Source organism: Procambarus clarkii, chromosome 71 (assembly GCF_040958095.1).
Source record: "Procambarus clarkii isolate CNS0578487 chromosome 71, FALCON_Pclarkii_2.0, whole genome shotgun sequence".
NCBI classification, from domain to species: domain Eukaryota; kingdom Metazoa; phylum Arthropoda; class Malacostraca; order Decapoda; family Cambaridae; genus Procambarus; species Procambarus clarkii.
In genome coordinates, this window is record NC_091220.1 from 14,451,547 (window position 1) to 14,478,635 (window position 27,089).

General features: G+C 42.3%; 1 protein-coding gene across 1 annotated transcript; it reads left to right on the forward strand.

The window, feature by feature from the left end:
- On the forward strand, window positions 1-27,089 carry LOC123745669 (tyrosine aminotransferase). Its single transcript, XM_045726472.2, has 10 exons — window positions 1-590; window positions 2,348-2,452; window positions 8,822-8,892; window positions 11,315-11,473; window positions 12,081-12,272; window positions 14,372-14,524; window positions 14,985-15,113; window positions 19,193-19,276; window positions 24,773-24,871; window positions 25,137-27,089. The coding sequence occupies exons 1-10, from the start codon at window positions 458-460 to the stop codon at window positions 25,395-25,397; spliced, it is 1,386 nt and encodes a 461-aa protein (XP_045582428.1). The 5' UTR covers window positions 1-457; the 3' UTR covers window positions 25,398-27,089.

Genomic DNA, 27,089 nt, shown 5'->3' on the forward strand with positions numbered 1-27,089 from the left:
GGTGTGTGGAGGTCGCTGGTAGAGTATAGGTGCCCCGCTCCTCCTCGGCCGGACGCCCACACCACTGGCAACCTGGATGCCTAGCTGACCTGTGGTACATCTCCACTCTGCCCTGGCTGCTCGCGCTTCTAAGGTGTTCTCTGTGGTCGTGAAGAGGCCCACAGCGTCCTCAAGCTCATCTCTACCCAACAGTGTGGCCTACAACAACTTGCTCCGCTCTCACCAACCAAGCACCATTTGTAATGATCCAAGTGTCCTGAAATTTTTAACTCTTCGGATATTTTTTTAGGCTACTGTTTTCGTTTCGCAAATTTGCTAAACCATGAAGTGATTAAATACACCTTGGCTACCTGTGTATTGTCATTACAACTACCACACACACTCGAGGGGCAATTTGAGTGCAAGGAGACGATCGTTAAGCATTGCAACAGAACAAACTAGTGAGCGGTTTGTGACCATGCGTGCAAGAAAGTCGTGGAACGTCAACTCGTCCAGCTACGCCAAGAACACCTTCAATCCCATCAGACACATCGTTGAAAACCTACAAATCGTCCCTCATCCAGACAAGCCGCTCATCGCCCTTTCTGTCGGTAAGTACTGCATGTTATAGATTCAGCTACTCTGAACAGGTTCCAAGGAGCACGGGCTATGGTGAGCCCGTAACTTACCTGCCACAGGAGCGGGGCAAGTAAAGTACTGCAATGTTGCGTTAATTATATACCCACAGGTGTCTATATACCGCTTCCTGGTGAATGAATATACAGACGAGGCTTGGGACTAAAATTATATTTGCCGGTTAGTTAATAAGCTATTATTCGACTTAATGACCACACTAGTACAACAAGCTGTTGGTAGGTAAGTTGAAGAAACACCAGATGTGCGCATGCGTCCATCTCTGGACACACAGCTCAGGGGCCGTGTTCCCATTCTCGTTAAACTTGCAATCATACGCAATAGGCTGTGAGCCACAGCTGGAGTAGATTAATGGAAATTCGGCCAGCGTGTATAGTACGGTTGTATGAGCCGTGATCACTGGTTACCAGGGCTGATGTTATAGATTCAGTTACTCGGAATAAGTTCAAAGTAGCACAGGCTATGGTGAGCCCGTAGTGGACTTACCTGGCACAGGAGCGGTGCTGTGTGAAGTCGACCAGGGCTGAAGCGGGGTTTACTTATTTATGGGGTTGTACGGTCACCATCCCCTTAGTGGAGATTATATTAATTTAACACAAGTATACTATAAGCCATAGGGGGTTGTACAATTGTATTTTATACTTTTGTGGTTCAGAATGGATCACAAAAGTATATATTTTCTAATATATTAGTATAAATATATTTTCACTATTCTCTATTTCATTGAAAGTCAGAGTTGCAAGTTCCTCCATTTTCTTAGTGACCTTTACTGTATAATTTATAGATCAGTGTCAGGGTGGATATCTTAAACGATCCCTTATCCTTGGGGATCGGGGCTACAAGCCGACCCCGACCTATCCTCGGGCAGTGTACCCAAGCGTGTTAAATAAAAAAGTGAAGTGTAAGATAAGATACGTGAGGATCTTAAACTTGAACTATCACTTCAATAAATGATGGTGCAAAGGTTCAAATGTTTTTACCTGCTAGCAACACACGAGGGCTAGGAGATATAAGGAGCATCCACTTACCCTAAGTTGTGTAGGTAACAGAGGACTGGTTCGTGGTAGTGTTTAGCCTACAACTTGTAAATAAAATTAAAGCTAAAAAAAATCCAAACGAGATGATGGGTTTGTACGTTGATGCAAAGGCTGATTGTGTGTATTTGTTTGAGGTTAGTTGTGTTAGGGTTTAGTTGTGCTGTGTGAGGATGCATCCTTGCTTTATTGTAAGTACATGTTTTGTTTTGTTTTTAAACGAGAGAAAAATCAACACGTATCCATATTTCACGAGCTAACTCGTCCTCACACTAGGCTGTTCAAAGCAGCAGCCGGCCTACCCAGACGAATTCATAATTTTTAACATGTTTTAAAAATTAGTTAATGCTTCACCCACGTACTACAAATACAAATAATCGCCATCAGAACCTAAACACCTAACCTAACCTATGCCTATATATGCACAGTATGCTAATATATCATAAAATTAATTTATAGTTGAGAAAATTCCCGTTTTGAATGAACAGAACGTGAAAATTGGTCTGTGGGGTCGGCCTCTGGATGAAATGAACTTTGAGTCAAGGACGGGTTGCTTCGTATGTCCCAGTGGCTTGGGAAACAGCAGGAAGAAATGAAACTGCTTATACATATATAATATATATTTTATATAAATATAATTATTTGATCAAAGTTGTTAATACTTAATTTTGTGTATCCAGGGGACCCCACTGTGTTCGGAAATCTGAAGCCAGCCAAAGAAATCACCGAGGCTGTAGTCGAAGCCATCCAAAGCGGCAAATTCAACGGATACGGACCATGCACAGGTACTAAATTTTGTAGTAATTCATTATTGCAAATTGATTTATTAAGATATTTTAATGCATATTAAGATGTGTACTCATTAGATGTTGTATACTAGTTCAAAGTTATTTTTTTATTATTATTATTATTATTAGTTGATGTCCATTTCACTGATATATACATTACTGGTTATAATTGTTTTTGATCTATGATCGTCGCTTACAATATCTCTGATACCTACTCCAAAGTATTTTTGCTGCCTACAGGTTTTAAATGCTTTGATTGTAGACTTTGTAAAAAAAGAAAAACATTTGTGGAGATGAAGAGCTCTGGATTTTAAAGGATGATACAACAATCAATGCTTTTAGTAGCAAGAAAATTCGGTAGCGCTTGCAATAGAGCTTTGGCAATTGCAACAATACAAACATTAGAATAACAGATGACAGCAAGTTCAAGTATGTTTATTGAGACAAAAAAATATATCTCAAAGGGATAGAGTAGCTTAGGCTATTTCTACCCCCACCAGATGACGGCTTCGTTAGCTAGTGTGGAAATGCCAATTATTTTATACATCAGGACACTTGAAAGTGTTTGGCTAAGCACTCCACCCTGAGGTGAACCGAATTACTCAAAACAAGTTACTTTTATCCCCTTTTAAAAGAACTGAGGCAGTTCTGTTTTACAAGTGCCACCCATCCCCAACCCCCCAAAAAAGTCATGTCAATTTTTTTTCCTTGACTCCAAAAAGTGGCAAGTTGGTCTAAGATTAGTGGTCTGTATCAAAAGCAGTTTGGAGACAAATGTCGTATGAGAGCTTGGTTCCCCGTGTAATAAGATATTCAGCAAAGCAAGTTTGAGTTTTTTTTCGGGAAGGAAATAATTCAGGTTAGGAGCAAGATGGGTTCTAATTTGAAACATTAGCTTATCTAGTATAAACCTCCAAGGACATTTGCATATACAGGACGTCAGAGACGGGGTCTGAACTTAAGTGAATTTCTGTATTATGAGTCCCCGTGTCTATAGCGGTTAGGCTAGACACTCTGCCTTGGCATTTGATTAAAACTGTTCGGGTAGCGGATAGTGTGGCAGTTTAGCTAGAAAATTATAATTTCAGTTATTGGGGGACAGGAAACCTGTATATATACACGTTAGACTTGTATCGAGATCCTCAAAGGTCGAACGACTGACGTTCCCCAGGATGCAACCATACAGCAGGGACCTAACTTCCTGGTACTCGTTTACTGTTAGACGAATAGAGGCATTAGGTGAATGGAAACTTGGCCAATCATTTCTGTCTCGCCCTGGAATCGAACCCGGGATTCCCAGATTGCGAATTAAGAGCGTAGCCACTGTACTGGATCCCCATTTTACTACAGGCATTTGAAATGATCAAGTTGAGATTTATATTGGTCTTAGCAAGATTGTTATCAATTGGTAGGTTTTTTGTTAGTTTGCATAGCGCATCATATCGCTGTAGAAGAGTAGTGAGCAAACTATTCTTTTAATACAAGTGAATATACATTCTACAATTTTATGCTTAAAGTGCTTTCCTTTGAGTGCTTTTGTAACCAAAATTTTTGTAACCAAGCTGAGTAGCGTCAGGATGTGAAAGCTTTTGAATTTTATTCCATGTTTTGGCTGAGAATGCTGGATAATTGTAAATCAGTGATGGTGATTGTATAATCAGCACTGGAAAACTAATCCCAGTGCTGGTTATACAGTTGTTCTTTTAGCTCTCTAAACTAAGACGTCACTAAACAATGTAGTACTCAAATACGGTAAATAAATACAATAGGAAAATGTAAACAAATTGCATGTTCAGTGCAGAAATGTTTTATTCTGGGTTAAAATACAACGGATCCTCATTGAACCATCTCCAAATAATACGATACCCAATGGGATTGTAAGAAAACGTTCACAATCCTTAGGTTAGGTATAGGTTAATTGTTCATGCAATTGTAACCTACCCTAGCCAACTTGCAATACCGATCGTGATTTAGCCTAGCTCTTACAGTGGAGAACCTAACGTAGCCTAGTCAATCTTAATCCTTACATCTATATAACATAGAAAGTTGCGTCTGTCTCTGTCCAAGGAGAAGGCCAGATGCTTCTGGCTAGCCTCACCCAAATTTGCATTTGGGACTCCAGTTAAGTCTGAAATTTGGGTTTTATTTCCAGTCTTTCAATAGTTTTTCAGCTTAATATTGTATGTTCAGACACACTTAGAGGGGAAAGAAGGGAATGAGAGGGGCAAGAGATGAGGTGGGAGAAGATATTGGAGACACCCGGATCTAGTTACTTCAAGTATGTTTATTGAGACAAGAAAAAATACATCTCAAAGGGATAGTAGCTTAGGCTATTTCACCCCCAAGTTACTTAAAATTTCTGCATAACCCAATTCGGTCATGATTCATTATTAAAACACGACGAAACACAATGTTTAAAGTTAATTATTGTCAAATGCAACCCATCCTCTTGGAATGAAAGTATTTTTCGTAACTGTGGGCGAAAGTTCCGATCTGTAATGGAGTACCAGGAAACCACTTTTTGTGCAATTTTTTTTGCTATAGTCCAGAAAAAAAAACTAAAAACCAAACATAAATATTGTTAGGTCAAGTATAGTACATATTTGTATTAGGCCTAGGGTGGCTAGGAGAGGTTGTTAGGTTTTATTTGTTACTAGAAAAAAAAGTTTGTCCAAATTCAATGATGCAAAAGTCTACTTTCTGGCGGTCCATCACGACATACTGGTACTTTTGACCACACACACTAAGTACTGTACCTTCATTTTAAGAGAATGAACTGTAAAACTTACATTTTTGCCAAGCCCGCGCAGCGTTTTATATAGTATTAGAAGACGAACGTTTGAGACAGACTGAGAACTTTCTAAATCCCACCATACCGTAGTGTACAAGTTGGAACTGATAGGTGAGGAGTACGAGTCTTAGAGAGAGGTACAAGGACTCGCCTCTCCTCCTTCTGAACCGGTTTGCTAGGCTGCTAACGTCTGTGCTTCATGACCAACGCTTGGCAACAAGCCCAAGGGCGCCCTAGCTGGCCACTCGTGCACACACATGCCACTAGCATACATATAAATGTCATGACTTTTGATCAATTGTACTAACCATATATTGCTGTGAAATGTTTACATAAACGGCCATAAATGGCTGTTTTATGTTCATGGAATTACTGTGACGGATACAGACAATCTGGGAAAGAGTTGGAGGGATAGTTTATTTTTATTTTTTTGAGGGGACTGATATTCCCGTGCGGGCCTCAAGCCTCTGGCTGGCCCGTTAAGTGTTACTCATTTTTTTCTTGCTTAGGTCGTGGATGAGTGTTTGTGTCCTGAATGTTGGCTTCAGTGAGGTAGGTCGACGATGAGAAATGGTTAGTTTGGAGGGCTGGGATTCAATAGAATGGGGAAGACGAGTGAAGAAGGGGCAGAGAGGTGGTGGTTTCTCATCATGCAAAGTAACCCTACTGATAGATCACGTCCCCTCAATGGTCGCTATACCACAACGGTTCCTCGTTTTGAACCCTTTACCGTGATATTGCTGTAAAGGGGAAAAGAGGTGACTCCAAGAACCAAACCTTCATTATTAGAAAGAAAAACATTAAAATCTCTAGTCGCCGATTAAAAAATTTATATATATATTTATCGGGGACTGGAACCCACTTGCGCTAAATATTTTACTTAACTGTTTTAACAGACTTGTCCAGATATAAGAGATTTAGTGTCTTAATATTTCCTATGCCTATTTATGCCCGGGATATGCTCAGGCGCGCTCCCCCCCCCCCCTCTTTTTCCCTCCAACCTCATTCCACCTTATTTCCCCTCATTCTTCCCTTTTCCCTACCCCTTCCCCTCCCTATCTATCTATGACTTGTGATTGTATTGTTAGAGTACGACTGGTATAGTCTACCCTCTCGCATAACACACCGTATTTTGACGTAAAAATTCCAAAGTGAAAGATGTCCTGAAGCTCAAAGCAGCTCGCAAAAATTGATGTGGTCCCGTTTTCTGTTCGCGAGTCCTCCGTTAGGTTAGGTTCGGGTAATTTAGTACATCAGTTTAGTGACGTTCTGAACCCTCGAGAGGACGAGTTGATTGTAAGGCATCCACTTATACCTCCTAGTTTTATAACGATATAACTATAATTTAGGTAAAAGTACATACATAGAAAATGAGTTGCAAGCGGAATGTTGGATTTCTAGATTGAACTAGTAGCCACTAATACAGCGTTTAGGGCAATTAATACGCACACAACAGTCCACTACGGGCTCACCATAGCCCGTGCTACTTGGAACATTTTGTGCCAGGTAGCGAATCTTAACAACTAATACGCACAGCGTTCATACTTGCGTTCAGTTATTCACACTTGATTATCGCCATTACTTCTGCTCGCCAATCATCGCAGTTCACTAGTTGTCAGCGCCCAAAGGTTCTTAACGAGTAGTGTTAAATATATAATTCTTCAGAATAATTAATGATAGGCTGTGGGTACTTAGTGAAGTAGAATACTCGGTGAAATTATTTCTTGATAGTGTGACGGTAACGCGGTGGTGTTCGGCTGTTTCAAAAGCTAGGGGTATGGCCTCGTCACATAAAGAAACAAAAAGAGAAAATCTGGAACTTTCGTCTGTGGTAAGGTAATGGGAAGACACACAAAACACAAGTAAATTTAACAATGAGATTTTAATTACGTTAGAAAAGCAAAACATGAATAAAATTGGACATAAAAATTGTAACATAAAATCAATCAAACAAAATAATAAGAATAACCACTGGCAAATGAAAAGTTACGTTAAGACAAGTGAATAATAGACAAGTGAATAATATACAAGGAGATATATGAATGCAGGAATATTGGCTTTAAGCTGCCACCTCTCTTAGTACACGTAAGCCAGGGCTTAGTCTACCAATGAGACGTGTTAACTTGTGGAAAGCACGGGATATTCTGATGACTGTAGGTTGTGGTGGCCCAGACGTCAGCTAGTGTGGCGGGTGGAGGGAGCAGGTGCGACGGGCACCAGCCAATCAGCGATGGGCAGGCGATGGACAAGTAGTTTGCTGGTTTGAGTGGCGGAGGTGGAGCAGGTGTTCCCGGTGCTGAATACGTTTGCTCTCTGGGCAAACCTTGGTGTTGTACTTGTTGGATATATCTTCTATATTAGTTGTTATTGTTGTTATGGACGTACTTAGGAGGGAAGAGCAGGCTCAATCTCTCTTGAAGGAGATAATCGTCACAATAGTTTAATATTTAATACGTCAAATTAACTCGTGGAATTAGTCAATTGGGTAAGAAGATGGTTCTAGTACCTTTTAAATTTATTAAATAGCATTTAATGACATACACCCTAGTAGTTGTTTGTTGAAATTGGCAATTAGAGATTACCTAATTTCCTTTATACTCAAACTGGGCTTCCAGGAATTTTTGATTCTTATAAATATTGAGAATAAATCACAATAACATAGATGAAAAAAAACCCTCAAACACACATGAAAAGAAAATGGCGACGTTTCAGTTTGTCCTCGACTGTTATCAAGTGGTAACTGAACGAAAGTGGAAGAGGGAACCAATTAAATATTGTAAAAGTTCACGAGAATCTTTCTAAAGTTCTCCTTAAGTGTCCACACACAGTCTTACTATTCAGACTGTTCTCACCCCACCACTGTGTGTGTGTGTGGGGAGGGGAGGGATGGGGTACCCTGGAGGTAGTCACTTCATAACCCATACGTAATTAGTGCTGTTATTTACTCGCTATTCATGGTTAGGTTTCATTACGTTTGGTTACGTTAATAAAGCATTATTCCCAAATATGAAATTGGAAAACTATTTTAGAATCCCCTAGAATTTGCTTTACAGAAAACTAAATTCTACCGTTTCAAAGAAAGTGTTAAGCATAGACTTTATATTTTAAACCAACGATTTATAACAGTTATAACTTGACAATATTAATTTTTTTAGGACAGTTTGACTTCGCCAGTTAACAGGTAGACCATTATTGGAACCATAATAAGCTTTCAGACCATCCCGAATCTCTAGATAACTATCCAATTGGTGTGAGAATGGGCTCGGGGTCTTGTGGTAAATCACTTTACCCTCAGGACGGGCTTCAGTAGAAATAATTAAGTTAAATATGCAAGCTCACTTAATGAAACATATGAAACGAGCAAAATTGTTCATGTGTTGAAATCTCTGATGATCCAAGGGAATAAAATGTTACATAAAACAAAGCAGTCTTTAATTTAGCGAGTTATATGAAGTTTGTAACGGGGAGTGTGCGGGGAACCTTGGAAAGTTCCTCTTAAATCATTGTTTGTGATATCTCGTGTCTTTGTTTGTGATATCTCGTGTTATTGTTTGTGATATCTCGTGTCTTTGCAGGTTTTGGCGAAGCAAAAGAAGCGGTCGCGAGGTATTGCTCCATTCCCGGTAGCCTCGAACTTGATGCAAAGGTGGGTTGATTGTTGATCATTAATGACCTTTGTCACTTTACCTCATCTTCTGTAGCCATATTTCTCTCTCTCTCTGTCTCTCTCTTGTTTTCTCAGTGTACTTCGTTCTTTTTGTCAAGATGTCTTCAGTATTTACTTTGTCTAGTAGTAATCCATGACTCCTTCTCACCAGCACCGCGATTTGTCGTCTCGTTAATAAAAAATACAATTTTTTTTTTTTTACAAAATTGACGACTGGTAAAAATTGTTCGCAAAAATAGTCTGATTTTTTAAGAAATGGGAAAAAGTTAATTTAGAGTATTTTAGATTTACCTGTTTATTTATACATTTTTATTGCATTTTATCCACATTTTTGTTAAGTCTAAAAATTGTATTCAAATCGTCCCGGAGAAAATCCCTCGCAATATCTATAATTGAGATCACACAATGTACACAGGCCAGTAAATCGTCCCGTGATATCTAACTTCTGTCCTTACAGGGAATTTTGATTCCTGTTTTGGTAAGTTCGAGTCTCAGTATTCTGCCACTACACCCGTATGTTGTGGGAAGATAACAGGGGTCTGGGTTTCTTTTTCCAATGTGTATTTCCTTGAAATAATGTATATATGTAGTTTATTTTTCATTGTTTTTCAAAAGTTTATTATTTGGTGCCTTTTTTGATGGCCAGTAGCGACTTTGATGGTTCTATTAGGCATGTTATGCAGGCGAGGAGTCACAATAACGTGGCTGAAGTATGTTGACCAGACCACACACTAGAAGGTGAAGGGACGACGACGTTTCGGTCCGTCCTGGACTATTCTCAAGTCGATTGTGACTTAAGAATGGACACAGTTGACTTGAGAATGGTCCAGGACGGACCGAAACGTCGTCGTCCCTTTCACTTTCTAGAGACATATTTTTGTAATATCAGCAGTATATGGGATGGTTTCTCAGTGTTTGGGTTGGGACAGGTCGGCTGTGTGTATGTTTGAAACCGTGACGACATTTCCCTCTGTGTGTGACGTTCTAACCTTCTCCCCTACTACCTGTGTGACGGTGTACCCCTCTCTCCTACCCCATTACCTGTGGAGGACGGCGGCGACCTTTAAAATCGTGACAGACTTCCCTTGCGCCATCAATAATTGGCAACGTCTCTGATGTCGGTGACATCTTCAACTTTTGACGTTATTTTCGCCTTCATAGTCCTCTTCGTACACCAGGGGGACACGAGTGGGGGACCGACTAGTTTGTCCCCCCACACCAACTGTACTAAGGGGGTCAGGAGCAGGCTGCTGTTAGCTTACACTACTCTACACTGGCTTGTACCTCACTGTTCCCGTGCCTCCATACTCCTCCCTCACTGATGAGGCTCTTCCCTCTGCTCTGTTATGAAGTCCTCTTGGAATTGTTAGTTCCTCACACACTTCCTTATCTTTCTCTGTGATACTGTTTACATACCTTGCACTTTCACGGTGTTTACCTTATGGTAGTGTTTAACTGTTTCTCTTTGCTCAAGTTGGCATCTTAAGTATCTTCTTTCAATCATGGTATCTTTCTCCTATTGCCTCTTAGGCTTCACTTCTAATGTTAATATTTTTATTTTCTAAGGTTAATGTTTTAACATCTTCATTTGATGGAGGGGTTAATGTTATTATATTACAAAAAGTTCATGTGACAGAAGTTTGGTTTCCACTGCTTTTAACTTCCTGATAACCCATCAGGGCTTGAGAGGGCAGATTGGTAGTGCATAATATTTGCAATTTTTCTCTTGTGTTGGTCCAAATCTTCCAAGAACTTGGGTTGCCTTGTCGAAGTCTGTCATCCAGTCTTCATCCTTGATTGATGCTTACTTATTCTTCCTTGACTGTTCTTCACCCCCTTGTTCTTGTGTTCCTGTAATTCATCCCTGGTGGTTGGCTAACTGTTCCCCCCTACCTGCTTGTCTGTACAACCCCCCAGCGAACTCTAAGATGCCCCGGGCTGTGATACGAGGACAGGAGAACCCACACCTGCTATCAAAGAGATGTTATCATTACAGACCAAGAGAAAATTACTCTCCCGAGAGTAACCTTCGAGTCGTGAATGACGGGAAGAGTGCAGTCTTTGGAGGAGGAGGATGAGAGAAGTTGGAGGAGCAGAGTGAGGCATTTTGTCTCTTCATGTGAAAGTTTTTACAAATGGGATTTAGTATTGGAGTTGGTAATACTTTAGCTATACAAACAATAGCTCTGGTTTTGTCAAGTAGATGAATTCTTCAACTTCTTGAGTGATGTTTTTGTTAATTTTTCCGTTCCAGGTCATGAAGGTCAAGGCGACACAGTTAGCACCTTTGGATTATGATTGTTTGGTATTCCGGTAATTCACCGTGTTTGGTACCTGGGAATAGTTTGAAATGGTTTCAGTGTCGGAACATACAATGAACACAGTGTTCACTTTTCCTCAGGACATAGTGTTGTGCTCTGGCTGCAGCTGTGCCCTTGATCTATGCATCACCGCGCTCTGCTCTCCCGGCCAGAACATCTTGGTGCCTCGTCCGGGCTTTCCCATCTACAAGACCTTAGCAGAGTGCCTCTCCATTGGCACCAAGTACTATGACCTTCAGGTGAGTGCGAAGAGTGAGGCTCTCGAGTGAATGTGAGTCCGGCTTGCATTAGAATAATCACTTGCAGAGTGTGCAGGATGGACGTTGCAAAGGAAGATGCTATGTATGTTATCGCGTAAGATCCGTAAGGCTGTTAGTAAGGGATGAAATGAGAATTGTTTCAACCTTTTTTTGGTATAGAGAATATTGACCAATCATTCCTTAGGTGAGAAATGTAATGATTCTACTGTTTGTGTATAGTACCATAGACACCTGCACTCCCCAATCACTCCTCTAACCAATCATTCCATTTTGGGTACATGCAGTACAAATCCCCTTCTTACTGTCCCCCTCTTCACCCCCCTCTTCACCCCCCTCTTCACCCCCCTCTTCACCCCCCTCTTCACCCCCCTCTTCACCCCCCTCTTCACTCCCCCTCTTCACCCCCTCTTCACCCCCCCTCTTCACCCTCCTCTTCACCCTCCTCTTCACCCCCCTCTTCACCCCCCTCTTCACCCCCCTCTTCACTCCCTCTTCACCCCCTCTTCACCCCCTCTTCACCCCCTCTTCCCCACGTCATCTGGCGATCATAACACTCTTCCCCCTACTCCTGCCGCGCCTGCTGTAGCCGGAGAAGAACTGGGAGGTGGACCTGGCCATGCTGGAGGAGATGATCGACGACAACACGGCTGCCATAGTAGTCAACAACCCGTCCAACCCGTGCGGCTCCGTGTACAGCGCCCAGCACCTGCGGGCCATCCTCGAGGTGGCCGCCAGGAACAAGGTCCCCATCATCGCCGACGAGATCTACGAGAACTTTGTGAGTAGGTCGCCGGGGTTGGCTAATGTCAGTCGTGTTGTGTGAGAGAGGGGGATTTTAGGGTCTTGTGATTTAATGGGATTTGGAGCAAATTTGGAACATGTAGATGGTTTGAGGAGCGTGTTTGACCTGTTCGGGCGAGGTTAATGATGGGCAATGTTCACACACTAGAAGGTGAAGGGACGACGACGTTTCGGTCCGTCCTGGACCATTCTCAAGTCGACAATCGACTTGAGAATGGTCCAGGACGGACCGAAACGTCGTCGTCCCTTCACCTTCTAGTGTGTGGTCTGGTCAACATTATTATTAAAGATGCCGGTGGCTCTTAACATCCACGCTCACTGTAAAGCAGAACAAAACGAGAATTCCTCCGCCAATAGCTCAAGAGGTCGAAATATTCGGAGACTTTTAACATGGATTTATATAACGTCATACTGGGTACGTTATCCAATTCTGACGGTATAAAAAGGTGCCCCGTGTACAGCTGGTGGGCACACTGGTCACGTGCCCACCTGCTGCCCGGTTACAGGCTTCACCCACGAGTTTAGGTGTAATCTAAGGGTGGGGGAGCTTCCCGAGGGTGAGGGAGGGAAGGTAGGGGGGGAGGGAGGAGTGAGAGAGATGGGTAAGAATAGAATAGGGTGAGAAGAATAGTCAATGAGCAGAGGAGCCCCTGTGGGAATGGGGAAGGACGGGGGGAGGGGGGGCAGGGGAGGGGTTATGGAGAGAGGGAGGAATCCTGTTTGTACCAGAGTCGTGGACCCGAGGCCTTCAAGTAGACAGCGTTCCTTGCAAGGGATATTCTTAGCGCCAAACACACACACACACACACACACACACACACACACACACACACACACACACACACACACACACACACACGGGGTCTGACGGCTGAGTGGACAGCACTCGTGATTCGTAATCCTAAGGTTCCGGGTTCGATCACCGACGGAGGTGGAAACAAATGGGCAGTGTTTCACCCTGATGCACCTGTAAACTAGCAGTAAATAGGTACCTGTGAGTTAGACAGCTGCTACGGGCTGCTTCCTGGGGGTGTGTAACAAAAAGGAGGCCTAGTCGAGGACCGGCCCGTGGGGACGCTAAGCCCCGAAATCATCTCAAGATAACCTCAAGATAAGATAGGAAAAATGAGTTTATCACTAATTTCTCATATGCATAGAACAACCCTTAACCTGTCGCAGAACACCTTATATGACCAAGGTCTACACAACATGTAGACCAAAATAGCAAGTAAATATAAATATATACATGTATACACAAGTTCTTCAACTGCTCAGCTCAGACGGCCTTGATCAAACTTGCTAACGTAAACAAAGTACCATTTGCAAATTCGCGAGGCCTTCAACATATTCCGTTAGTGACTTTTTGTATGGAGCGGGTCTCCCAGGAAGTGTGGACCTGGCCAGACTGGGTCCGGCCACCACTGACCAGTCCACCCATTCTTGGGTGTAGTGATATAAACACCCAGGGGCCTCCCAGTGGGTCGGGTGGGTAGCTGGCTGCTCGCTTCTCATCTGGCTGGACATTTGCGTCCCAGATGGGATGTTATGACAAGTCTGGGATGGTGTTATGTCCTGAGAACGGCTTACTTCGGAGTGGACACCGGAATCGCCGTTCTCCTGGGAGACAGGCTGAAGAGGAGCTTCACTCGGGATCATGATTAGGAACCCTCTTGCCTTCAGTGATGCAGATTCGTGCGCCTAATTCATGGATGCACATTTTTGCTTCCAGGAAGCCATTCACAATGGCAATATGAATTAGTAGTAAGGACTTCTTTCTCAGGTCTTGCCTCCCGCTCTCCTCAGAGTTTCGCCTTCAGTGGGCAATGGATTTTATCCCAACACTGGTTTATGAAACTGTCGTGGTTTGCCCTAACACATGCAATTCTCGTTGTTCCCATTTTCATTATATTCCCATTTTCATTGTTCATATTTGTACATAAAGTGATTGCTCTTTAGATTAAATCACAATTTTTGCTTAAATTGGCCTTATTTGTTGCCAACAATTGATGATTTATAATTACTGCCATTTTGGTTCTGATCCCGTTACTCTCTCTTCCCACTGCCTCTCCCCTACAGGTGTTCGAGGGGGAGGAGTACCACGCCATGGCCTCGCTGACGGAGGAGGTGCCGGTGTTGTCCTGCGGGGGCCTCACCAAGAGGTTCCTGGTCCCGGGATGGCGTCTGGGCTGGATAGCCATCTGCGACAGAGGCAATGTCTTCGACGCCGAGGTGAGGGAAGGGCGGAACGAACACACGAAATGGGTGGAAACGGTCGGTGTACGACCGAGGGATAGGTTGTGGGGGGACACAGAGGATGTGAGGAAGGACATGAGTGGGAGAATGATAAATGGGAGAGGTAAATAGCGTGTTGGTAGAAGGGAAGAGAGCTGACAAGAGATGAGAATGACAGGTAGAACAGAGAGTGCGCGCCCGCCCGTCAGAATTAGAGAAAACGGTGAAGGGGTAACTGCTCAGACCACAACCACATTGCCTTCTGTCATGTATAATACCTTCTTGAAAGAACCAGGAGCTGGTAGGCAGGCAGAAAGCAATATGTAATATATCTATACAATTTGCAATCATAAACTCCATAACTGCTAGCGATTTATAATCAAACATTCTAAATTACGACTGTGTTAGTATGAACAAAATCGATCAGATTATCACTCAGTTAATCATTCTGGCGCAGGTACGCCAGGCGCTGCTAGCTCTGAGCCAGAGGATCATTGGGAGCAGCACTCTAGTGCAGGGAGCTCTGCCAGCCATCCTGGCCAACACTCCTAAGGAGTTCTTCGCCGACACCGTCAGTCAGATCCAGGTACGTCACTGTGGGTTCTGATTCTCTGGTGTGTTGCCTGCTTCTTCCCCATCTGGTGTGTAGCCTGCTTGTTGCCCCTCTGGTGTGGTGCCTGCTTGTTGCCCCTCTGGTGTGGTGCCTGCTTGTTGCCCCTCTGGTGTGGTGCCTGCTTGTTGCCCCTCTGGTGTGGTGCCTGCTTGTTGCCCCTCTGGTGTGGTGCCTGCTTGTTGCCCCTCTGGTGTGGTGCCTGCTTGTTGCCCCTCTGGTGTGGTGCCTGCTTGTTGCCCCTCTGGTGTGGTGCCTGCTTGTTGCCCCTCTGGTGTGGTGCCTGCTTGTTGCCCCTCTGGTGTGGTGCCTGCTTGTTGCCCCTCTGGTGTGGTGCCTGCTTGTTGCCCCTCTGGTGTGGTGCCTGCTTGTTGCCCCTCTGGTGTGGTGCCTGCTTGTTGCCCCTCTGGTGTGGTGCCTGCTTGTTGCCCCTCTGGTGTGGTGCCTGCTTGTTGCCCCTCTGGTGTGGTGCCTGCTTGTTCCCCCTCTGGTGTGTTGCCTGCTTGTTGCCCCTCTGGTGTGGTGCCTGCTTGTTCCCCCTCTGGTGTGGTGCCTGCTTGTTGCCCCTCTGGTGTGGTGCCTGCTTGTTGCCCCTCTGGTGTGGTGCCTGCTTGTTGCCCCTCTGGTGTGTAGCCTGCTTGTTGCCCCTCTGGTGTGGTGCCTGCTTGTTGCCCCTCTGGTGTGGTGCCTGCTTGTTGCCCCTCTGGTGTGTTGCCTGCTTGTTCCCCCTCTGGTGTGTTGCCTGCTTGTTGCCCCTCTGGTGTGGTGCCTGCTTGTTCCCCCTCTGGTGTGGTGCCTGCTTGTTGCCCCTCTGGTGTGTTGCCTGCTTGTTGCCCCTCTGGTGTGTAGCCTGCTTGTTGCCCCTCTGGTGTGGTGCCTGCTTCTTCCCCCTCTGGTGTGTTGCCTGCTTGTTGCCCCTCTGGTGTGTAGCCTGCTTGTTGCCCCTCTGGTGTGTAGCCTGCTTGTTGCCCCTCTGGTGTGTTGCCTGCTTGTTGCCCCTCTGGTGTGTTGCCTGCTTGTTGCCCCTCTGGTGTGTTGCCTGCTTGTTGCCCCTCTGGTGTGTAGCCTGCTTGTTGCCCCTCTGGTGTGTTGCTTGCTTCTTCCCCCTCTGGTGTGTAGCCTGATTGTTCCCCCTCTGGTGTGTAGCCTGATTGTTCCCCCTCTGGTGTGGTGCCTGCTTGTTGCCCCTCTGGTGTGTAGCCTGATTGTTGCCTTCGTAATCATTAACACAACTTGTGATTACGAAATTCAAGAGGCGACGAGTCACAATAACGAGGCTGAAGTATGTTGACCAGACCACACACTAGAAAGTGAAGGGATGACGACGTTTCGGTCCGTCCTGGACCACAATCGACTTGAGAATGGTCCAGGACGGACCGAAACGTCGTCGTCCCTTCACTTTCACTGCTATGGCTCTTGCTACAAGAATGTATTTATCGATATTTAATGGAAACCGGGTACTAGAACATCTAGGGCCCAGGTACACTAAGGGGCCCCCCAGGTACACTAGGGGGCCCCCCAGGTACACTAGGGGGCCCCCCAGGTACACTAGGGGGCCCAGGTACACTAGGGGGCCAGGCCGCCTTAGGCTTGTCCCTAGAGCGCGTGGATCAGATTACCCCATAAGGTCAATAATCTGGTAGTGACCGCCTTCGCTAATTGGTCATGGATAGAGAATACGCAGAGCGAAAACACCCTTCGGAATATACTATATTTACATGTTTACAAAAGTTTACGGTTTGGTGTAAATGTCACGAAATTCTTTTGAAATTCACGAACTAAAACTGCAAATCATAGTTATTTTACAACGGTTAATCGGTAATCCATTTTCAGAAATTTATTGTACTTTCAGTAGTAAGTTTGTCTTAATTGGCCATTGGCGGCACTCTAGATTTCGAGAGTTGATATCGTCAGAAAGTTGATTACCCTGAGAGTTGGAAAACAATTTCACTCTACCCGTTTCTAAATGCAACTAATAGGTCACATTCTATACGCTATGGTAACCATCGTTGCAAATGCAACCTATTGTGAAAAAGGAACTGCTTACAAATATCTAAGTTTACCCATGCATTGGTCTAGATAGGTTAATTAGGTTGCTTGGATTTGCACGAATGTGATTAGGCTAGAAAGTTGGATTTTATACGGAGTGGCAGATCACGAAAACGGCTGATGAGTAGCCATATGAAGCCTGATGAGTCTCCCAGCCAGTATGGTTATAGCGCGCACTTACGGAATATGTAGGTCAGTAATATGTAGTGTTTGTATGCACACTAATCTACATCATTTAGATACTGAGTTTTCTTACTGTCTGGGACAGAAAGCCTGGCAAGTTGATAGAGGTTCCCCTACAGGCCAAAGCCAACGAATGTCCTTGGTAGAAATGCAACCTGCAACAGTTGGCCAACTCCCTAACTAAAATGTTTACTACTAGGTGAACAGATGCATCGAAGGGTAAGAAAACGTTCCAAAAAGTCTCGCAGTACCAGGGAATCGAACACGGATCCAATCTGTAGTGACCAAACTGCAGTAACGGTCAATATAGACGTATATGCCAACAACATCTGTTGCTCTCAGGCAGTCACCCATCCAAGTACTAACCAAACTCCAGGCTTCTTCGCTAATGAGACGAACGCCGGAAGATCCGTTCACCATAGACTAGGATAAACACAGCACTGATTTGCAGTCTAAATTTTATATCAAAATAACCCCACACAACTTCCTTGTATACAACAAATATACCTTGCTGGCTACCGCCTTGCACCGTACTTAGCATGATTGTACCGCCAAGCTCCGGGCAATACAGGTTTTTCTTCAGCGTTTCTCTTCTGTGATTGGCCAGAAGGCGCCGTCGTTAGACAGGTGGGAGCTAACAGAGTATGAAGCGACACGGACAAGTATGACGGGTTTCTCATTGGTTTAAACCAGAAAAGAAACCTTACTGTCGTTGTAGATACAGTTCTACGTAGTGGAGATAAGATAATGGCGTCATAGGACATATCTCTGTTGTGATTGGTCAGTGAAAATTATAGGCTAGGCTTGACTTATTTTTAGACCTTTAAATATTTTGTGTAGTGTGCCAAATGTATAGACAAATGGAGAAACATGAACAGTACATGTAAGGCAGAGCTTCACTAATAACGCCTGGATAAAGTCATTTAAGTTTCTCATGCCCGAAACGCTTTGCGTAATAGTGGCTTTAGGCATTGTATGTACTAGCTCAATCTATAAATCCATCATTCTTTGTAAAATCTCTTGTATGTATGTACCTTACCTAAATAAACATTTATTTTATAATTATTTAAATGGAAAATAAATGCCAAACGAACAAAAGTAGACGGACAATTTGTACATTATAAAAAGCAAGAAAAGAGGAGGAAAGGAAAGTGTAGGAGAGAAAAGGGTTTGGTAGCATCAGTTTAACTAGAGTATACAGTTGGCAACCTTAGTCTCATTCACACACTACTCCAGCGTAATACCTAATCTTTCATTATCATAAAACGCCTTAAGTGGGACACTGGAGAATTGTTGGTAAAGGAACTATATCACATAAACGGTATATATTTTTTCTTTATTAAATAATATACAATATTAAGATCATATTTACACCCATTTACAATATATTGATATATATACAAGAGAAAATATTACATTTATATATTATATCATTTTCGGTAAACCAGTTTTCTATATCACAGAGCAAGAGCCGTAGACCTCGTATATGCCTTGCTTCTATACAACTTTTGTTGTGAGAAATTAACATTATTGTATTTTCTGCATTTCACTTCAGTACCGAATATTCAAAATTTAATTAAAGCTTTGATACCTTTTAAACTAATTTGCCATTACTCGCTGTTCTTAATTCTTGTTTTTACCCATTTCAAAGCTGCTAAAATCCGCTCTTGGAGTGTAACACGGAACAAATAAATATATACAATGTTGTGTGGGGTCAAGTCTCGCCTTGTCTTGCAAGACGTGCGGCTGTATATATATATTATGGAGTGATTACTTTAGAGTATATAAATTTTTAATAGCATTCTTTGCCCTCTACCCCTCAGACGAACGCCAAGATGTGTTATAATTTCCTGAGAGACGTGCCTGGCCTCAGCCCCGTCATGCCTCAAGGAGCCATGTATATGATGGTAAGTACGCATTGCCTACTAACGTATATTATTGAAATATATTATTTCACTAATATATTTTTGAATGCAATGCTTCACATCGTGTTACATCAATCGTCAACCGCAAATGTTATACTTTATTCTGCCTTTCTAAAGCTTCATTATTTTGTCTGAGTAACCCACCTGTTTGCTTATATTCTAACAGAAAATGTCATCCGAAAATAGGATAACTAGTGTTTTCCTAATTTTCTCCGTTCTAATGTGTTCCACATAATGGTTTGTCTTCAATACAACTTATCCAATGGACCTGGACATGATACCACATTAAAATAAACGGCTTATTACGACATCATGCCGATTTATTTCAAGGATATGGTTAATTTGAAGCAAACTAAAATGATGTATGTAATCATTTTAGTTATCCTTCAAATGACGTTGCTATTTACTCGTGCCGAGTGAGAATTCTAAATTGTGATATTTCTCGCTAACCAGCGAGAACATGTTGCCTTCAGCAGAAAGGCAAATAAAATGTCTGTCTAGAGCGAGACTCACCTTGAAGAGACGAAGGTACACACGCACTGTCACGCGTCACGTGGTAGTGTGATGCCCGCCCTCACTCTCATTGGCTCCGGCTCCCCAGAGACGGCTGTGATTGGTGGGAATCAGGGGTGTGTGAGGGCGTGGAGTAGGGGGGGGAGGGTGAGTGCATGGAGCAGCAGCAGCAGCAGGAAGACCTGGGGGCCTTAAGCAGAAGCAGATGTTTAAGGAATTCGTAGCAAGTCATCCACTGTACTTCCTATGCATACGAACTTGTATAGAAACATCCGTATTTAGGCCTTGTATAAAGGTTGCATCGTATGATTTTTATACAAAAGTAAATTTATCGTTGATAATGCTTATGATATCGTATCACTCAAATTTCATCAGGCTTTCAATTTTGCCTCGAAGGGGAAAGGTAGTTGAGCAGCGTCATTGAGCCACAGATCGCTCGTATCGTCATTGGCGGATATAAATGGCCTTCCTTGACCCACACCCACCCCACAGTCCCCAATAGGAAGAAAACCCCGCAGGGTTCAAGTTCAAGGAAGCCTATTGACATATTAGAATGCATAACAAAAGGTGTGAGTAGCTTAGGTTATTTCTACCCTCCTGACGCTGTTTTGCCTCTCATGGCGTCAACTGTTCTCTGAGGAACATGGGGAGGCTTTGAACTGGCTCTAACAGATTATCAAACGGAAGGTGGGCAGGGGAGTGGAATCTTTTCAAGAAAACATTCATGTTAGTCTGTTTTCTCAACTCAAATTTGGATATGTTACACTGTGGCCGTATCAGATGTTTCTAATGTGGAAACGATCTCCGTAGCAGCATTCTTTTAGGATGTATTCAGCAGTAAAGCAAATAAAATGAATACTATAGTAAGGCGAGGATCACCTTGAAGATGAGCTCCATCATGCGTCACGTGGCGCTCCAGGCCACGCTTTTCTTCTGCAGATTGCTTGACTTTCATCCACATTTGGGCATCCATGACGAATTTTTATTATAACTTCTCTCCCTTGACCACCATTATATTTTTATTTTATGAATTCATTCATATGAAAAAGATAATTTTAGTATAGATTTCTATGCTAATGTTCCAGAAATTGTATGATAAAGTTGTACAAAAGTCGCGAACGCCCAGAAACGTTTCGCCCAGCCTAGTGTGTACATTATGCATGACTTGTACCTCTTTTATCAATAACCTCCCGCTAGATAGTCATAATGGCTTGGTGCTTCTCCAGATAATTCCTTCCTTCCCCGCACCCCCTCCCCTCTCCACACTGAAATGAGGATGATTCCTCATTTGTAGAACGGTCTTGAGGATGAAATATTCTACATTGCTTTCGTTTGCGCATACGACAGCCAACCTATCTCTCCGCCCGTCCTTTTTCGCCAAGTTCAAACATGAGACATAATCTACTGGAACTTGATCACCCTTCCTTGATTGGATGGCATTTTCACTTCTCTTGATTTCTGAGACTGTTCCCTTTTACTGCCTGACCTTTTTAAGACTGAAAAACAGGTTTCTGGTTTTGGAAGATCGCTTGTTTTTTTTCTAGATATATGAATGATTCTCAATCCGTACTTTTGAGTTTTGAAAAAGTGATATTCCTAAGCCTAGTACGTACGTGTGCACTATTCCTGTATTTATAAATATTACCAGAGCCATCATTGTTTGTCTTTCATATCATGCCGCTATAGTAATTTTCTAAAGATGCATGAACTTAGTAGCAACACGCCTGGACTACATTGTGTATGCTTTCAAATATTTTACATAGCTCGAGGTACATTTGCATAGAACTGGACTGACATAGGCTATGACGGAGTGTACAAAAGCTGTTGACACAGATTTCAATATAGTATATATTATATACTGCGATATAATCCCGCGACAATTCGAGGACATGGCTTTCAGAGTATTTATGGACACTTCAATGTCCATATGAATTGATCATTTCCCTCTTTCCTTTGCCACAGTCGACAAGCCCAGGATACTGATGAGGTAAACGCATTAAATACATGTTAATTAAATTTCAGGTCCCATTTTTTTTTTTTTTGGTGGGAGTACGCTTCTGTCTTGTGTATTCGCAAGCGATGGGTCGCGAACACCCTTAAGGGTTTTTTATTAGAAAATAAGTAAGCTTCCCCCCAAAAAAGTTTGGGACCATTGTTTGTGAAAAGAGGAAATATACTTTTATTTTTAGCAAAGATGTTGACCCACATCTTAATGATGTGCGTAGGACTTAACACACACTGTAGTACCAAGTTTCATAAGTATTACGAAGACTGAGGCGTGAAATAGAATCTTGGCTTTCTTAATTTTGGTAATCTTTAATCCGCACACGAATCCTTCCCTTGGACCCCGTGCTTGCTGTTCCAACTCGGTTTTTAATGGGTTTTACTCGGTACAAAATATATTAGTTTGGTCCATCTGATATTAATGGGTTAGCCCAATAGTAAGTTACTATACAAAAGGCAAGCCCGCAGGTTGAGCTTCGCTAGGCCCAGCCCCCAGGAAACATAATCCCAATATAAAATGTCCAGAAGTACAATCTACGAAGCCTCCACCAGTCCTCAGAAAGAGGATTAATAACTACAACACTTTATTAATCAATGCCAACTGTTGTAACAACATTTTCACTGCCTATCCTACATTTAATCTACTTTCAATACTCCACATAGGCAGCAGTATGAATTAAAGGCAATTATATACCTGAAGGAGGCCTATGAACTCCTCCCAGAAGTTGTAGACCTACAGCCTCTGACGGAGACATACACTTGGACGTTATCCCTTAACCCTCGGTTCATTTAATCAATTCTGTCCTTACAGCTCAAACAACCCAATACAAATGGGTAATGGCCGAAGTCGCTGAACATACCACCAGTAGTATAATGAAAGTGTTGGCCGGTAAGTAACGAGTGGAAATTTGCACTTGTATAAATCGGACGCAGTTCGGCCCATGTCCTAGGCTGCACTCCATCTTGACTTTCCCACGATACTATAAGCAGCCCCAAACTGTCGCTGTAACTGCTCCTTTTACAAACATTAAACCACCGCCAATCTCTTCAGTATTTACCATACATATGGCATATCCTTCTAGCTGGTTAATTACCGAAGAAAAGTTAGTAAGAGGTTTATTTAAACCATCTACAAGCTTGCATCTCTTTAACTCGTCATGCGGTTGGTAGTAATATTTTTTTTCAACGGCCCTTGGACACCCTGCAAACTCGTCTAGGATCACAATCCCTTGAACCTGATCAAAAAGCTTCCTTGATGTCAACAAACACAGCGGACTTGTCTATTATTCAGTTGGCTGTGATTACTTCTAAATCGAATAGTTGAACCCCATCAACTTTGGGAAAGGTTGCTATCCCCAGCACTCCCACTCAACACAACCCCAGGATGCAGCCCGTAGGTGTTGTCTAACTCCTAGGTTCCTATTTACTGCTAGGTGAATAGATGCATTAGGCGAGATAAACTTAATTTGTTAGAGTCGACCAGGAATCGAACCTGGGATCCTTTGGATTACGAATTCCGAGCTTTGTCCGCTGGGCCGCGAGGACGTACGTGCGTATGCGGGAGAGTGGCGGCCTTGAAGGATGTAGTAACCGGGAGACAAGTATGCAGATGGACACGAGGCTACGTGCAATAGCTAACGTAAACATCAAACATCCTAATCACTCCCTCCCTTCTCTTATATAGTCGTAATGGCTTGGCGCTTTCCCCCCCCCCACTGATAATTCTCTTCCTTCCCTTCATCTACTCTTTCCTTCTTGTCCACCTTTCCACCTTTTCCTTTCCCTTCTCTCCAGCACAAGCTTCTGTACGGAGTTCTCAGGGAACTCCAGTGAAGCAAGACTAGAATGTAGGCTTTACACTGTTTTATCAAGTCTTCATTATACATAGTATGGGAGAACATCTATGATAAACGTGCTTCGTAGTTTTATTGTCATTTTATTAACTCGCTTGTAGATGAATAATTATATCTAGTGCCACTCCATATATTGTTTCGTATACTGACGTCATCAAGATGGCGCCCATCTCTAATTTTTGTTATTTTTTGTTAATTTTACTATATCTGTAATTTTTTCGATTTCACTGTAATGTTGCCAGTTTTAAAGGAAATTTTATGTGTGCAACATAAGATAATACCAACATTTGGATATAATTTGCGGTTTTTGAGATAAAGGGCTATATATAGTTATTTTGACAATTTCCTGAACTTGGTTAACATAGGTATTTATTTTTATTTTTTTTCAGTTAGGAGTTTATTCAGCTTTGTTGCTAAAGAGGACACATGAAGAGCGTTTAGGCTCCATTGGGAAAATGGAAGGTGAAGGGAATTTTTAGGGGAAAGCGCCAAGTCATTAAGACTATGAAGCACCTGGAAGGGTGCTATGTAGTAGTAATATATATTACGACATATTACGGGTGGATAAGGATTTGGGATGGGACGGGGGGGGGAGAAGGAAGGAATGTTGTCCAATCACTTGGACGGTCGGGGATTGAACGCAGACCTGCATGATGGGAGACCGTCGCTCTACTATCCAGTATAAGTGGAGCGACGGTCTCCACTAGCATAAGAATCCACTAGCAAGGACATGAGAATTAGCCTCAGAGCCTCATATTGTTAGCTCTAGAACTCTAAATGTGAGAGGAGGTAAGGCGAGGTAAATATCAGAAGACAGCGCGAAGCGTACATGACTATATAACACTTAGAATGGATGTTGATAAGGAAATGGAGTGAAGGAACAGTGCCCAACTACTTGGACCATTGGGGATCGAGTACCAATAGTGCAAGAAGTGAGGCAGTCTCTGCACCGGCCTGTAATTGCGTGGGGAATAAAAATTCGACCGTCGCTCTGAAACTCATTTCACCTTGCAAGTCATTTCCCAGGTTTTTGAGCACCTGTTTGCATCTCATGTTACACACATGTAGCATCATTGGGCCGCGACTAACCAAAATCCTCCGTCACCAGGTTGGCGTCGACATGTCAGGCTTCCACAAGTTTTCCAATGACCTCGAGCTTGTAGAGAAACTGATCAATGAGGAATCAGTCTTCTGTCTCCCTGGCAAGGTAAGTTGCAACGTGAATAATTACACATTTACGGTATCGTGAATAATAACATTATCTTGGCTTATCGATGAATTGAACAAAAAAGTTATAACTTACAAGGCTCAATCAGACTCTTGCAATAAACTAACTGGATTTTGATGTTTTACAGACGTCTGCTGTTCAGGGCAAAGCCTATTAAAGCCTATTCAGTTTTGTCTAACCATCATAGTTATGTATATTTTGTGACGGCTAAACAAGTAATAAACCAATCTTCTTAACCTGACAGTGCTTCGACTACCCAAACTACGTGAGACTGGTCCTAACAGTGCCCTTGGAGCAATTGAGGGAAGCCTGTAATCGCATCTCTGCTTTCTGCAAGCGTCACTACCACGCCATCAACGGCCACAGCAATGGCATGACTTTTGATAGTTACTCGGGCAGGAATCATGAGGTCAATGGCCACGGGGAGCAGGCGGCGACAAGAGCCTTTGCTAAGGTTACTTCCTTGGAGAAACCATGTATTGTCTCTCAGATTGAGGCTGAATAGCTGGTTAGTGCGTAGTTTGTGGTAGCTGGGAGGCAGTCTGAAGCAAGAGTGTGAGGTGTGTGAGTGAGAGAGAGAAAGAGACATAGATTGGGTACATGAAAGGTAGTGAATTCGGCAAAGCCTAGCTGTGACAGCTAGGCTTTGCCCATTTTGAAGAGTAAAAAATGAGATGGGAAATTGAACATTGCTCTAGGAAGTGGGTGAGGATGTCTGAGCGATGTAATACTACATAAATTTACAATTTCGTTGTGCAAGTGTAGTAATCGCAACTAATATTTGACAATACTGGAGAACTGTTAGTTTATGGCATAAAGATTACCAAGTGCTACATTAATATTAAATTGTTAGTAATTGGAATACCATTAAAGTTATGAAATGGGGATAATTATTGGATCCTTTTATATATTTTTTTCAAACTAAGGAAAGTAATGTAATAAATTTGACTAGGATTTTCAGTAAGACACTAGAGATTTTAAAGTGAAGCTTAAACGATATATAGCATTTATTTCATTACTGAAATTTTCAGGACTACATAGTCTTGAAGAAATTTAGAATTGGAGAAAATATAGCTTGTTTTACTCTTGTTATAATGAGATTGAGTACAAATAAACAGCAAATGTTGGTTCGTTTATATTTATATGTTCAGAAAATTTTAAATTATTTTTAAATATATGTATACATATGTGTGTGTTTGCGCACATACATTTAATAGATGAGGCTAGATTTTATTCTAATAAAAATATTGCAAAATTTTTATTTTTGACCATAAACTACATTATTAATAACTTGAGAAACTATGGGACTTCAGAAGGCAAAATTATTCCTTTTGAAAACTCCATATATATGAATATTTAAGCGTAATAGAATCGCGTGTTTTTTTTATTCTTTGGTGTGGGTGTGTGTGTGTGTGTGTGTACAACCCGTTCTCGCAAATTTAATAAGTCAATATTGACTTATTAAATATGTGCATAGGTGACATACTTAACATAAGTTTCCCTTGAAAAGCTTCATAGAAAACACCGACCTGAAAACATGTCACCTATGCACGCAACTAATAAGTCAATATTGACTTATTAAATTTGCGAGAACGGGTTGGTGTGTACGTACGTACTCGCCTAGTTGTCCTTGCGGGGGTTGAGCTCTGGCATCGGTCCCGCCTCTCAACTGTCAATCAACAGGTGTGTGTGTGTTTATCGGGAATAGTGCAAATAGACATCAAAGTTCTCTAACAACATAAAACTTGTGTATAGTATACTACTTAAGTGGATCTTTAATCCCATATTCTGCATTTTAATAATACTTTTTCAGCTGCGTATGAATACCTACTGTATGATGTATGTATATATATGGATGTAGCGTGATAATAGATCATAAAGCTGTTGTATCAATCATCACTCAGTGGACAATATCATTGTATAGTATTGATATTTGGTGACTTCAGATTCCTATTTTATTATTTGCTTATTATTATTATTTTTCGGGGTTATATTCTGAAAATATATATTTACAAGAGTTACAAAGTTAATATTGATATGTTGGAATTACAGAGCTCTAATAGATTGGTAGACGAGTAATGGTTAGTGTTTAAGGTGAAAATTTTTGTATTCCTGACTTTGTAGCTGGCCACTGTAACTAGTGATTTTTATGTACTTGCTTTAATTGAACATTTCAAATACAGAATATTTGAATAAA

Excerpts from the sequence above, each read along its gene's own strand:
- LOC123745669 (XM_045726472.2), top strand. The coding sequence starts at position 458 with ATGCGTGCAAGAAAGTCGTGGAACGTCAACTCGTCCAGCTACGCCAAG. Across the intron at positions 15,114-19,192 it reads ACACCGTCAGTCAGATCCAG|ACGAACGCCAAGATGTGTTA; the intron begins GTACGTCACTGT and ends TCTACCCCTCAG. Across the intron at positions 24,872-25,136 it reads TCTTCTGTCTCCCTGGCAAG|TGCTTCGACTACCCAAACTA; the intron begins GTAAGTTGCAAC and ends TTAACCTGACAG.